This window comes from Balaenoptera physalus (genome assembly GCF_965194825.1).
Source record: "Balaenoptera physalus genome assembly, chromosome: 20".
NCBI classification, from domain to species: Eukaryota; Metazoa; Chordata; class Mammalia; order Artiodactyla; family Balaenopteridae; genus Balaenoptera; species Balaenoptera physalus.
In genome coordinates this window covers 59,303,492-59,317,297 of record NC_138901.1, presented here as the reverse complement: position 1 = coordinate 59,317,297, position 13,806 = coordinate 59,303,492, and the positions used below count along the sequence as shown (strand labels likewise).

Sequence of the window (13,806 nt, the reverse complement as noted above, 5' to 3'; positions counted from 1 at the left end):
CTTAAAGGCAAGTATGTGATTTCTGATTTAATAAATTTAAGAAAATTAAAGAATGAATGGAAAACCAATTTGGTTTCATCAGCACATCTGCTAGCTTGAATTTGGGACACATCTATTGCAACCTAGTGGCTGCATATCTTTATTGCAGGTTTAGTTCAGACCATATAGCCCATCCTTTGAAAAGCTATAGGGTGACAGATGTGAAGATTTCACATCCAAGTATCAAAGCAGAAGCTGTGTCTGAGACTGGGGTCAGTAGTAGACTGTCTGGTAATGCTCACAGTAAGAGATGAGCTCCCCACCTGCACTTATAAGGAGACCATCCACTCAGATACTCTGGATTCATGTCCCAAACTGGATTAGGACACTAGGGTTTCTAGACCTGACCGTTGTTACCTACATGCCTCAGTTTGACTGCCGGCTTGCTTTCTTACCAACCATATGTGCTTGAGAAAATTACTGAGCCTTTCTGTTCCACATATAAAAAGAAGATAATACGAGCACTTCTAAGATTGCTGTGAAAAATAAGTAAGACAATACACGTAAAATGTTCAGCATAACCCTTGGCACAGCGCAAGATCCCAATAAATCTGAGGTTATATTATTTATCATTATTTCCTTGCTTTGTTTATTGTTCCATATGGGTTACAGTAAAGACCAAGTAAAAGAGCAAAACGTATATTGCTGACACACGGCAACTCATCATATATCCAGAGAATCCACAGAGCACAGAAAAGGGTAACCCTACAACGCAGACATAATCCTTACCCTCAGGAAGTGCCCTTTGAGATTCCAACAGTTCATCCGTCTCTACATCTGAGTGCAGCCACTTCTTGTCAGATATCTACCTTCCCACCACGTGAGCAAGAGGGTGACCATACTCCACCACCAAGGCTACCCGCAAGCTCCTTTCAGGGAAGAGGATTACGCAGACACTCACTAAGTCACAGATGCCCTAAACCAACAGCTCTGCTCCAGCCTGGACACTCACTGGCGGCAGTGTCCCACGCCACTCCCTCCGCAGGGGAACGGTCCCCAGACTCCTCCACAAGCCACCTGCCCAGGGCTCCAGGGCCGGCTCCTGCCCAGCCGAAGCAGAAACACCACCGAAACTTCTCACCAGCCTCAGCAAAGATGCAAGGTGATCAGCTCTCACTTACCTGGAGTCTGCTTGGCCGTGCGCACGGGAGTGTAGTGGTTTTTGGAGGATGACCTGACCGGCGTGTTCTCTTTGGGAGAGCTCTCGATAGCCGAGATAGCTTCTCTTTCACAGTGTGCTATGGGGATCGGTCCCTGTTGTCTTAAGATGTCGGCCAGAGCCCTGAAAGAGGAGGAGACCACACAGTGAGATTCACCGAGCTGGTGAGTGCAACCGCAAAGGAAGCTGGGCTACTTTCATCGGCCCTTTGATGACGGAGACCCAATATTCAGTTACAGTCACAGCATCATCTGGTGCTGGTCTCAGTGGGGATACAGGGGAGAGGCTGCCATGCCTGGGGGTACAGGCACTAAAAGGCTGTGATTAAGGTTTCCTTCTTTCATTCATTTCACACCAATCAACTCTGAGCCCTTTCAAAACGCTGGCTCCCCAAATAAGCCCGTATGCCAGGCAGATACGACAGCAACTGGCCCGTGGAATGCCACTGCAGTGAAGGGCGGCCACCACTGGCCTCAAGTTCAGCGGCAGGTGACTAATATCAGGGGGACCAACTTCCCCATGGAAAGACACACACCAAGGAGCATGTACTCTGCACGGGTGACCCAAAGAAGTACAAAACAGAGCTCCCCTTGTCAAAGAAAGGTGTGATTTAGCTGCAAAGGCAGGACATACAGATAAAATGATAACTATCAGAACACACGAACGGTGCAGACAGTGAATGCAGCTGAAGCTTAGAGGAAGAAGCAATCACAAACACAGGGAGGAAAGCGAGAGGCACAGAGATGCTGCTGTAGCTGGAGAGGTCCATGCCCTCTGCAAGGGACCCAGGGACCCCGAGAGCAGCTTTTATCCACCCAATGCCTCTCTTCAACAGCCAAACATATGTTTACTGAGGACTCAGCATGCATTACTCACAGCAGAGACAGAGGTAAAGAGAACACAATTCCTGCCCTCTAGGGGCTCAGCATTTAGGGGAAATCGCTCCCCGACCTGGTTTGGAACAGGACTCCCTCTGTGGGTGGGACAGGTGATACCACTGCCAGTGGGAAACAGAGACATGCAGGTATGTTCTGAGGAGCCACAAGGGACCACCATCGGACATTGTCATTTCAGGGCCAGGCGCCCGGTTCTGAGTGCACGAGCCAGGAGGAACTCTTCCATCTACCTGGGTCCCTGAGGGGTGGGCGAGGCACCATGCCCCAGGCCTCTCCCGGCCAGCCCGGCCCACCTGACACCTGGCTACGCCCAGCCCACTCGGAGGCTTCACTCCACTGGAATTCCAGCTCCCTGCACTCTGCCTCCGTGGAAAAGTGACAACCAACCGCAGCAGTTTAAAACGTGTCTGGGAGTGGATTGTTTCCTTTCATTATGCCCCTGACATGCTGAACCTTCCTGAGAGAGGAGCATCAAGCTGGTAATCTTATCATTTAGTGGCATTTATATAGCAATTTCACATTTTCCAAATGCTTTCCTCGCACTGGCTTTCTTTTTTCTCAGGCTCTAAGGGAAAAGGCAGACACACGCCACCACCCCATTCACTTCTGTGGACCAAGAAGTGAGGGAGGGGAAGACAGAACCTCACTAGTTTGGTAAAGGAAGTCCAGGCAGACCTGGGGCCTGGGAATAAGAAAAAACATTGCCCTACCAAATCAAGAGATTTGGGTTCTAATCCCAGCTCTGCCACTGATGAGCCGTAAATCTTTGGGCAGATTTGTTAACCTCTGAAGTCGAAATTTAATCTTTTTATTCCCCCATCAGCAAAACAAAGGGTTTAAACTAACATGACCTCTAAGATCCCTTTTAATTCCAAAATGTGATCAATATTTTATATATTTTTTAACCACACATCCACGCACGCTACCTTGATTCCTTCACCCTTCTGTTTATCAAAGGCACTTTCCTACCATCTTTCTATGGTAAGGAAACAGTGACTTAAAAGTTATAACAGAGGGCTTCCCTGGTGGCACAGTGGTTAAGAATCCGCCTGCTGATGCAGGGTACACGGGTTCGAGCCCTGGTTCGGGAAGATCCCACATGCCGCGGAGCAACGAAGCCCATGAGTCACAACTACTGAAGCCCACGCGCCTAGAGCCCATGCTCCGCAACAAGAGAATCCACTGCAGTGAGAAGCCCGCGCACCACAACAAAGACCCAACGCAGCCAAAAATAAAAAATAAAAATAAATTAAAATAAATTAAAAAGTTATAACAGAAATACAGACCAATGGAATCAAACTGAAGAGTCCAGAAATAAACCCATACGTCTATGTTCAACTGATTTTTAACAAGGGTGTCATGATCATGGGGGAAGAAGTTTCTTCAACAAATGGATATCCACATGCAAAAGAATAAAGTTGGACCCTTACCTCACACTATATATAACAATTAACTCAAAATGGATCATAGACCTAAATATTTAGAGCTAAAACTATAAACTCTTAGAAGAAAATTGAGAAGTAAATCTTTGTGACCTCGGATTTGGCAATGGTTTCTTAGATATGACACCAAAAGCACAAGGAATGAAAGAAAAAAACAGGTAAACTAGGCTTCATCAAAACTAAAAACATTTCTGCATCAGAGCAGCATGAAGAAAATGAAAGACACCCACAGAATGGGAGAAAATATTTGCAAATCATATTTCTGCTAAGAGATTTGCATCCAGAATATATAAAGAACTCTTACAATTCAACAATAAAAAACAAACAACTTGGGCTTCCCTGGTGGCGCAGTGGCTGAGAATCTGCCTGCCAATGCAGGGGACACGGGTTCGAGCCCTGGTCTGGGAAGATCCCACATGCCACGGAGCAACTGGGCCCGTGAGCCACAATTACTGAGCCTGCGCGTCTGGAGCCTGTGCTCCGCAACAAGAGAGGCCGCGATGGTGGGAGGCCCGCGCACCGCGATGAAGAGTGGTCCCCACTTGCCACAACTAGAGAAAGCCCTCGCAGAGAAACGAAGACCCAACACAGTCATAAATAAATAAATAAAAGAACGTGAATTTCTAAAAAAAAAAAAAAAAACAAACAACCCAATTTAAAAATGGACAAGATATAATCAGACATTTCTCCAGAAAAGGTATATGTGAAAAGTAGCTCAACATCACTAGTCATCAGGAAAATACAAATCGAAAACACAATGAGATAACCCTTTACACCCACCAGGATAGCTACAACCAAAAAGAAAATACCAAATGTTGGCAAGGACATGGAGAAATTGGAGCTTTTATAAACTACTGGTGGGAATGTGAAACGGTGCAGACCCTTTGGTAAACAGTCTGGCAGTTCCTCAAAATATTAAACAGAGTTACTATATGGCCTAGCAATTAAAATACTCCTAGGTATATGCCCAACAGAAATGAAAACATATGCCTACACAAAACTTGTATATGAAAGTTCATAGCAGCATTATCTTTTTTTTACAGAGGCCCATTCAAGTTGGTTTCTGCATATTTTATTTTATTTATTTATTATAATACATCAATGAAATGTTTTATTTCTATTTTTTATTTTATTTTATTTTTTGCTCACACTGCATGGCTTGCAGGATCCTAGGTCGCCGACCAGGGATTGAACCCGGAGCCCGAGGAGTTAAAGCGCTGAATCCTAACCACTGGACTGCCAGGGAATTCTCCATAGCAGCATTATTAACAACAGCCAAAAGGTGGAAATAACCCAAATGTCCATCAACTGAAGAATGGATAAACAAAATGTAGCGTATTCACACAATGTATTATTATTTAGCCTTAAAAAAGCAATGATGTTCTGATATGTGCTACAACATGAATGGACCTTGGAAACAACATGCTAAGTGAAAGAATCCAGTCATGAAGGACCACATGTTATGATTCTATGTATATAAAATATCCAGATTAGGCAGATCCACAGCAACAGAAAGTAGATTGGTAGTTACCAGGGGCTGGGGGAGGGGCAAATGAAGAATGATGGCTAATAGGTACAGGTTTTCTCTTGGGGATGATGAAAAAGTTCTAAAATCAGCTAGCGGTGATAGTTGGACAACTCTGTGAATGTATAAAAATCACTGAATTGGACAATTTAAAATTTAAGGATGAATTTTATGGTAGGTGACTCATAGCTCGATAAAGCTGATATTACAAAAAGAAAGCTTATATTCTTTTTCTTGCCTCTCACGTTCTTACAAAGACCTCTCAGGTATCTACGAAAGAAAACGGAGTCATGTGGTTAAGACCTTTTGGAAGGTCAGTACTAAATCTACATCGACGACAATGATTTTGCCCCTCAGGGGACAGTTGACAATGGCTGGAGACATTTTTGGTTGTCACACAACTGGGGAGGGAAGTGCTATTGGCAACTGGTGGGTAGAGACCAGGGGTGCTGCTAAACATCCTACAGTGCACAGGACAGCCCCCTACAGCAAAGAATTATCCCACCCAAATGCCGATAGTGGCGAGGTTGAGAAACTCAGATCTGCATCTACACAGCACTGTGAAGTGGGTCTTTGATTAATGCTCAGTGCAATCTAGTTCCAGAGATGTGTACCAAGGTCGGACACTAGGCTGGGCTCTGGGACAACTAGGGCTAGAAACACCGAGATGAACATCTGAAGTCAGGGGATCTTGGGTGTCTGGGCCATCAAGTGTATCCCCGGGTCTTGGCACATTGCTCAGCCATTATTCAAAGAGAGAAAGGATGGCCAACAAACATGTGAAAAGATGCTCAACATCACTAATTATTAGAGAAATGCAATTCAAAACTACAATGAGGTATGACCTCACACTGGTCAGAATGGCCATCATCAAAAAATCCACAAACAATAAATGCTGGAGAGGGTGTGGAGAAAAGGGAACCCTCCTACACTGTTGGTGGGAATGTAAATTGGTGCAGCCACTATGGAGAACAGTATGGAGGTTCCTTAAAAAACTAAAAATAGAACTACCATATATGATCCAGCAATCTCACTCCCGAGCATATACCCAGAGAAAAATATAATTCAGAAAGGACACATGCACCCCAATGTTCATTGCAGGACTATTTACAATAGCCAGGACATGGAAGCAACCTAAATGTCCATCAACAGAGGAATGGATAAAGATGTGGCACATATATACAATGGAATATTACTCAGCCATAGAAAGGAACGAAGTTGGATCATTTGTAGGGATGCGGATGGACCTAGAGACTGCCATACACAGTGAAGTAAGTCAGAAAGAGAAAAACAAATATCATATATTAACGCATATATGTGAAATCTAGAAAAATGGTATAGATGATCTTATTTGCAGAGCAGAAATAGAGACGCAGACGTGGAGATCAAACGTATGGATACCAAGGGGGAAGTGGTGGTGGGAGGAATTGGGAGACCGGGATTGACATATATACACTACTGATGCTATGAGTAAAATTAGATAACTAATGAGAACCTACTGTATAGCACCGGGAACTCTATGCTCTGTGGTGACCTAAATGGGAAGGAAAAGAGGGGATATATGTATAGGTATAACTGATTCACTTTGCTGTAGAGTAGAAACTAACACAACATTGTAAATCAACTATACTTCAATAAAAATTAATTTAAAAGAAAAAAAAGAAAAACAAAGAGAGAAAGGAGTGAAGATCATCCTTGTCCCATCCTTGTAGGACTTTCATCCCTTTTGTCCATATGGACAGTGTAAATGGCAAACTCACAGCAGATTCGCTCCAGGCTTATTGGCCAAGCAGGACCCAGCAGAGAAGAGATTTTCAAACTGAGATCAGCACTCCCACGATGGGGGGGCCTGGGAGAAGGGGACTCCCGGCGCCCATCTCCTGAGAAGCCCTGCAGGATGCAGGCCCTGCGGGATGAGATATAAGAGGGAAGACACCTCTTTGGAGACCGTCAGGCTTCCCAGAGCATCTCTGCTCGCCTCTGGCTTGCTGCTGGTGAATGAGTTTTAACTGGGTTACGGCCAAGCTGTCTCCTCCTAAAGGTAATGACTTGCATGGTACCCTCTCCAAGTGCCCCGTTGGTAGGGCTGAGCTGGGCTGCACAGCCAAAGGGGATGGATGTGCTGAAGATTCAGGCTAGCTGGGGGCAGGGACCCCGCCCTGTGTGGTCCCAACGAGGAGGACAGTAGCCAGAGGTGTGATCCTGGCCTCCTGAGCACCATCCTCCGAGAGCCCCCTTTTCCCAGTGCCCTCCGGCAGCCAGAAAGGTGGCCCTCGTTCCCAGATGGTGCTGGGTCCCCCTCTTTCAGCTCACACACCCTTCCCTCAGCCCCTCAGCTCGGCGACCTCCCTCCTCGCTCCCATTCCTCTCCACCTTCCATCCCCTTCTCTCCAGGGTGCTGGATAGGTATTATTCTAATTCTGAAATGTGCGATCCCGGTCTCACCTAATTAATTTGGAGACGCCGGAGGAAATGGGTTAAGGTCTGAGCTACTTTCTCACCGTAGGAAAGAAAATTGGTCATTGAGGAAGCGGAAAGCAGATTTTGTGAGAGAATGGCTGCAGCTCTCGGGGTCAAAGAGAGGGACAGAGACTCCTTTGCGGTCGGAAGTGGGGGGAGAGAGAGGGACAGGCAGTGACAAACCGAGAGAAAGGGAGCGACAGAGGGACAGAGGTGGAGACAGAAGGAGAGGGAAAGGAAACAAGGGGAGGGAAGAGATGGACAGAAAGGGAGCCAAACCGATGGGAAGGGAGTCAGAGACTCAGAGCCAGAGAGAGGCCGAGGGAGAGATGCAGAGATGATAGAGTAAAGAGAGATACAGACAATGAGACAGAGTCGGGGGGAGACAGAATCAGAGGGTCACACATAGACAGGCAGACAGAGCCAGAGAGAAAATGGGACACAGAGAAACTCAGAGAAAGAATGAGATTCAGGTGAGAGATGGGGAGATGGGATCAGAGAGAGACCTTCCCAGGGAAAGAGCATCTGGGAGTGAGAGACAGAGACGGGCCAGTGAGGAGTGAGGCTGGTTCCCAGCCAAGGGCAGCCCCGCGCCCCCCCCACCCCGTGCCCACTACAGAGGTCTAATTTAAGAACTTGAAGAATCTGGTTCTTTGTCTTGCTCATCCCAATCCCCCAATCTCCCCCTCCCCCAGAGCCACTTTGCTGCAATATCTGGACACAGGAAACAAAGGAATGCTTTTTGCCTGAATTATCTACCTAATTGCCTTGGTTCGCTGCACATGGATTCCTTGGCTTTCCTGGGTGTGTGGCGAGCAGGGGAGAGTTAATTAATTGGGCAGCAAATCTGAACAGGGAAAACAGTCATTCTGATCACTCAAGCCAGGAAATTTTTGCGTTCTTCAGGACTCGTTGCTTGTATGTTAACCATCTGCAAAACTGAGATCCCATCTTACATACGGATAGCACTGAACAGGTTCTAAGGGCTTTACCTGCCTTGTCCGGCGTGGCGGCCCTACTAAACCTGGGACCTCTGCAGCTATGGTTACCCCAATTTTAAACACGAAACTGAGGCTCAGACTAATTCTAGGACGAGAACACGATGGAACCAAAATTCCAACCCAGGGCTTCTGGCGGGAGTCCTGATGCCCTTCTGCTCGGTGGGGCTGCCTTTTATACACACCTCACTTTCCTAGGGACTGTCAGCTTGAACAAGTCCTCCCAGTCTCTCCAGCTGGGTCTGCCAATTTAGCAAACGCCGGTTAATATTAGGGCGTGGAGAAACAATTAGTCAATGAGTGGTTCAGGTCAAGACCAATTATTTATTCGCTTAACGCCTTGGTTAATGTTGTCAGTGGTCCCGAGGAATGAAAGTGTGTTTGAATTTCCCTAAGTGTTGAGTTATTGCAATTCCTGTAGGGACCAAGCCTGGTCGACATTTTGATGTGTTGCCACCTGTATTCAAGACGTGAAATCTTTCTTAAAATGGCAAATGATTCCCTTAACATGAGAAAAATAAACAAAACCTTGGTTATACCTTTGCTTCATAGTCTTGCCAGCTTGGGAAATTAAGGGCTGTAATTTATTGAGCCATTACTATGTGCCAAACAGAGTGCTAAACTCTTTTATGCATTATCTTATATAATCCTCAAAATGATCCTAAACAGTAGGTACTATCAGTAACCATATTTTACTGATGAGAAAACTAAGACTTTGAGAGGTTAGATATCTTGTCTGAGGTCACAGAGCTGGTAAGCGGTAAACCCAGATTTCAAACATAAGTAGGTTACGCTACAGAGGCTGACTTTATACCACTGAATTATCCATTCACCCATTTGTCCATCCATCCATCCATCCATTCATCCATCCATTAATCTATCCATCTATCCAACACCCCATCCATCCATCCAACACCCCATCCATCCATCCATCCATCCATCCATTAATCCATCCATCTATCCAACACCCCATCCATCCATCCATCCATCCATCCATCCATCCATCCATCCATCCATCCATCCATCCATCCATCCATCCATCTTTCCTTCCAATCCTCCATCCACTTAATCACATTTATTTTTTCACCTACTGTGTTCCTGCAGTGGTCTCTGAACAGGAGATAACAGAGCATGTTCAATCTTTAGTAGAAAAATCTACCCAGACAGAACTCAGTGGTCACCCAACTGCCCATTTCTATTCACCTTAGTGAGTCATGACCACCAACAGCTATGAAAGTTTTTACATTGTTTTAGCAGGCAACCTTCTATCAAATGAAATTCTGAGTAGGACACCAATATATTTCATTAGACTCCTGCTCTGCATGAGGCCAGAGTAAGAGCCAGAGCCCTACTCTACCAAGTTCTTACCCTCCATTCAGCAGTCCCTGGACTTCACGGAGCTTCCAAGTTTGAAAACAAATGTGGCACAAGAGTGCCAGATAAAAACTTGGAATTGTTTTGTCCCAATCTTCACTCATAGAGCAGCGGGTAAAACTTAGGTTCCCCCCAAATTAAGTGGGGAAGCTAGGAACCCTAGTTTATTGATAAGTCTTTTTGAGCTCAATTAACATGCTGTCCATGAAGATACCATGAATATCTCTGCTCACTGAAGTGGAACAAATGGAAACCAGCCTTCTGCCTCTGCCATGTCTCTGGATCTGAGAGCCACATAAATGCCACGGAAGGGAGAAAATCAGTTCAGCTAGTGTTCAGTAAGTTTTTCTGTGCCAAGAGCAAGGCAAGCTGCATAGTTAAGACCCCCTAGTCAGGACCTTTCTCTTTTCGGAAGCAGCAGGAAACAAATTTATGCTGTTGGATGGGTATGATAAAAGGCCAAACAGATGAACCATTCCATGAACAAACTATTCTGGTTAATGTTTCTATTCCTAAGGACGAATGAGAACACTCTTGTTTTTGAAGAATTTTCTAAAAGCATTCCTGCCTAATTAAGTAGCATATACTGAATATAATTACTGTAAAAAAAAAAAAAAACAAAGTTCTTCCATGAGAGGGCCACCAACCTAATCTTTAGTTCTCTTCACAGAGAAAACTCAATAAAATATAGACAATCTAGGAAATGGAATCCTATAAAAACCGGAGAATGAACCATGGAAGACTCTGACAGCTACTTCTGTGGTATTTCTCCTAAAAGTAGAGTGTAGACATTCTACTCCGGTTAAATAAAATATTCTGGTTATGAGAGTCCCGGATGACTGAGCTTTTACTCGACTCTGCCACTCTGGGAGCAGCTAGAGGCCTCTTTACCCTCAGCCTCATCCTTATCTACTGGGCAGTCGGGGTGCTTTTATTCTCTGAAACATGCACTCCGGACAACTGAAGTGAATATATTTTTAATAAACACGGACCGAGGAGAATGGCTTAATTTAGTTCTCCTTTTTTCTGGTTCTCTTACAGTCCACTTGAAAAACACAGCTGCCGGCTTTGTGTGTGCACAGGACCGCTCTCCACATACACAGAGGCTGCGAATGGATGGGGAGAATCTCCTTTGTTGTGATAACAATGTTTGTGCATCTGCACCCAGCCGTTCTGCAGGTCTGAGTTGTCCCCGGCACAATCGGAATTCATCATGGCCAATAAACACAGCCGAACTTAGCAAGGGAAAGCTCGGCCTGCCTGCTTTGTTTTTCAGGCCGGCAAGGCAAGTCACTGCATCCCAATGAGTGCCTGACCTGGAGCCGTCCCTCGATGACGCACTGCAGCTAGGTACAGGGTCGACGTGCATCCCCTGGGACCCCAATTCATCCCTAACGGCCTCTCCTCCACACACGCCACTCCTTGCCTCGTGAATCATGTGAAAATGTACCCAGGCCTGGGAAATTCGGTAGCATCTACACCAAGCCTAGACTTTTTCAGAAATATCTGGACTGTTTGAGCATGAATCAAAGATCTGGACGTGTCAAGGCCAGCTACCGTCTGGACCTGGGAGAACAAAACTGCTACCGAGACTTGTTAGCAGGGTCACTTGGGCAGCCAGGAGATCGATGAGTTAATAAATGCACCTACCGCTGCTCTTACTGTTGATACCCTTGGTGTCATTTTCCTGATTTGCTATAAACACAGACGTAAATCTATAGGAGAGGCAAAATGAAGGCGGTATTGGCCACTGGCTAAACACAGGGATTCTGGAGCCACAGTACCTGGGTCAGAATTCCGGCCACTTAGGATATTGGTGATCGTTAGGCAGCTACTTAAGTGCCCTGTGGTTCTGTGTCCTTGTTGAAAAAAATAAGGCCAAAATAATAAGGCCAAAAATAACGTCTACCTCTTAGGGTTATTATGAGGATTAAATGAGTTCATATTTGTAGAGCACTTAGAACAGAACCTGGCACCTCGTAAGCACTAAACATTCGATTAATAAATCAATCCAAATACAGCCTCCCCGTGTCTAGAGGCTCAGCCAACAGAACCACAATGAAAGTCCATGCGTACAGGTGCAAGAGGGGAGTCTTGGCGGGCTGACTCAACAATGCCAGATGGCAAAACTCCTGGTGTGGCGAGGGAGCCACATGGCACGGCTGTGGCTACGGGTCATCCTGGAAGGGACCACCTACATCCCATACTGTCCACTCAGGCCTAAGGTCAGAAATGCATCTGGTCACACACCAGCTTCTGCTAAACCCTGAACTTGGACTCTGCAAGCCAAGTGCAAAGAGAGTATCTATTTGTTCTTTCCTGTGAGGCCATCACAAATCGTGCTTCCGCTACCAGCCAAGGAAACTTCGAGATAAAAAGCACAGGGATTCACGTCATGGGCAAAACAAATCAGGATCCTGTTGGGGTATTAAAAGGGCAAATGGGTCAAATGGGCCGGGGCAACATTTTCTGCAAAAGACTCAGTTATTTTTTTTTCTTCCTTCTTCCTACCTCCCTTTTTCTTTCTTTTCTTTCTTCAATTTTTTTTTCCTTCCTCTATTAAAAAAATTATAAACATCATTGTCATTCCAAGTTCAAGTACCTTCTCATCAATGCCACTATTGAAGGGGTGGGGTACACAAGGGTGGGGTTGCCCAGGTGGGCAGACCTCATGCCAGGGAAGTCAATATTGACTTCCCATGAGAATTAACTGGAATTGCGTCCTAACAACAGAATGGACCACCTCCAGGGGGAGGGGGAGCCCCAGCTCTAGATGCAGCTGGCGCCCAGCGGGAGAGGCATGAAAGCACCTCATCAGCCCCTTTCACCCAAGAGAGTCTATGAGTTTAAGATGCTAAAGACAAGCATTCCCGTGAGGCCACGTGGAGACAGCATTCTTATGTGAATGGAATGTTGGAGGAAAATGCATTTTCTTCTGCACCCCAGGGCTGTTGCATCTGAAAGGACAAACCTAGACTCTGAGTTCCTGAATTTCCCAGGTGTGCGGAGATCAGAATGGGCCGGAGATGAACACACCTCCACAACTTGATAGCCCCCAACCCACAGCAGGGCCAACAGGCCAGAGGGGCTCTAAGGCAGGGAAAGATGGATGACGACCTCCAAGAGTGAGGGAAAGGGGGCTTTGCTAGGGGTCCCTCGAGAGCCACAAAAGCAGGCAAAGGAAGAGAGGTCCATGTCCTCTTCCATAAGGGTGCATCTAAGTACATCCTATCTTGTCCTACAGTGGTGTTGGGACAGCGATGCAGGAACAGGCAATAGGGAAAGAACGGAGGGAGGAAAGACAGAGATCTCTGTCCTCTTATCCCCCAGAGAGAGTGCCAGACGTCCTAAGTCTGCCTTCAGGACCCTAACCTCTTGTGCCCATCTGGTCACCCTGCGGCGAGATGGAATGAGGGGCGCCCTGGGTGGTGGCATCATTCATCACAGAATTCTCAAAGCCAAAAGCCAGAGAGTTTCTGGATTCCAGAAACTCAGGGAAATACAAAAAAGAAACAAGAAACAAGAAGAGGGGAAATAAGCGGGAGCCCCCAGAGGGAATTCAAGAGGGAATTCGAAGCGGCCTACAGGCAAGCGTCACCAAATTCAGCAGACATGGGGGCAGGCTAATCCCAGTCAATAAAACAGACAAGGAAATTATAAAATGCTTTAAAGGAAATGCATTTTTACTGCTTCCTGGGCCACTGCAGGATTACAAACTAGGCTAAAAAAAAACATTGATCTTTGGAGAGCTACTTTATTGAACAGATAAGAATGATTTGTAATTAGCATGCCAATTGTCTACAGAAGAGCCTGCCTGAAAACAGTCTGTCTTTCTGCCTGGCGGATGCGCCCTGCACAATCTCTGCAGTCTTGTCTGAGCTATTAATCTGTTCATCACAGCTTTTTATCAGAG

General features: G+C 45.9%; 1 protein-coding gene across 4 annotated transcripts in view; it reads right to left on the bottom strand.

Moving 5' to 3' along the window:
* The window catches only part of SHISA6 (shisa family member 6), a 263,403-nt gene that overhangs the window by 238,370 nt on the left and 11,227 nt on the right, over nucleotides 1-13,806 (bottom strand). For all 4 annotated transcript variants that reach the window (XM_082441403.1, XM_082441404.1, XM_082441401.1 and 1 more), the window contains exon 2: nucleotides 1,161-1,321. In XM_082441403.1, the coding sequence (XP_082297529.1) occupies nucleotides 1,161-1,321 (161 nt within the window). The remainder of the gene's footprint in view (nucleotides 1-1,160; nucleotides 1,322-13,806) is intronic.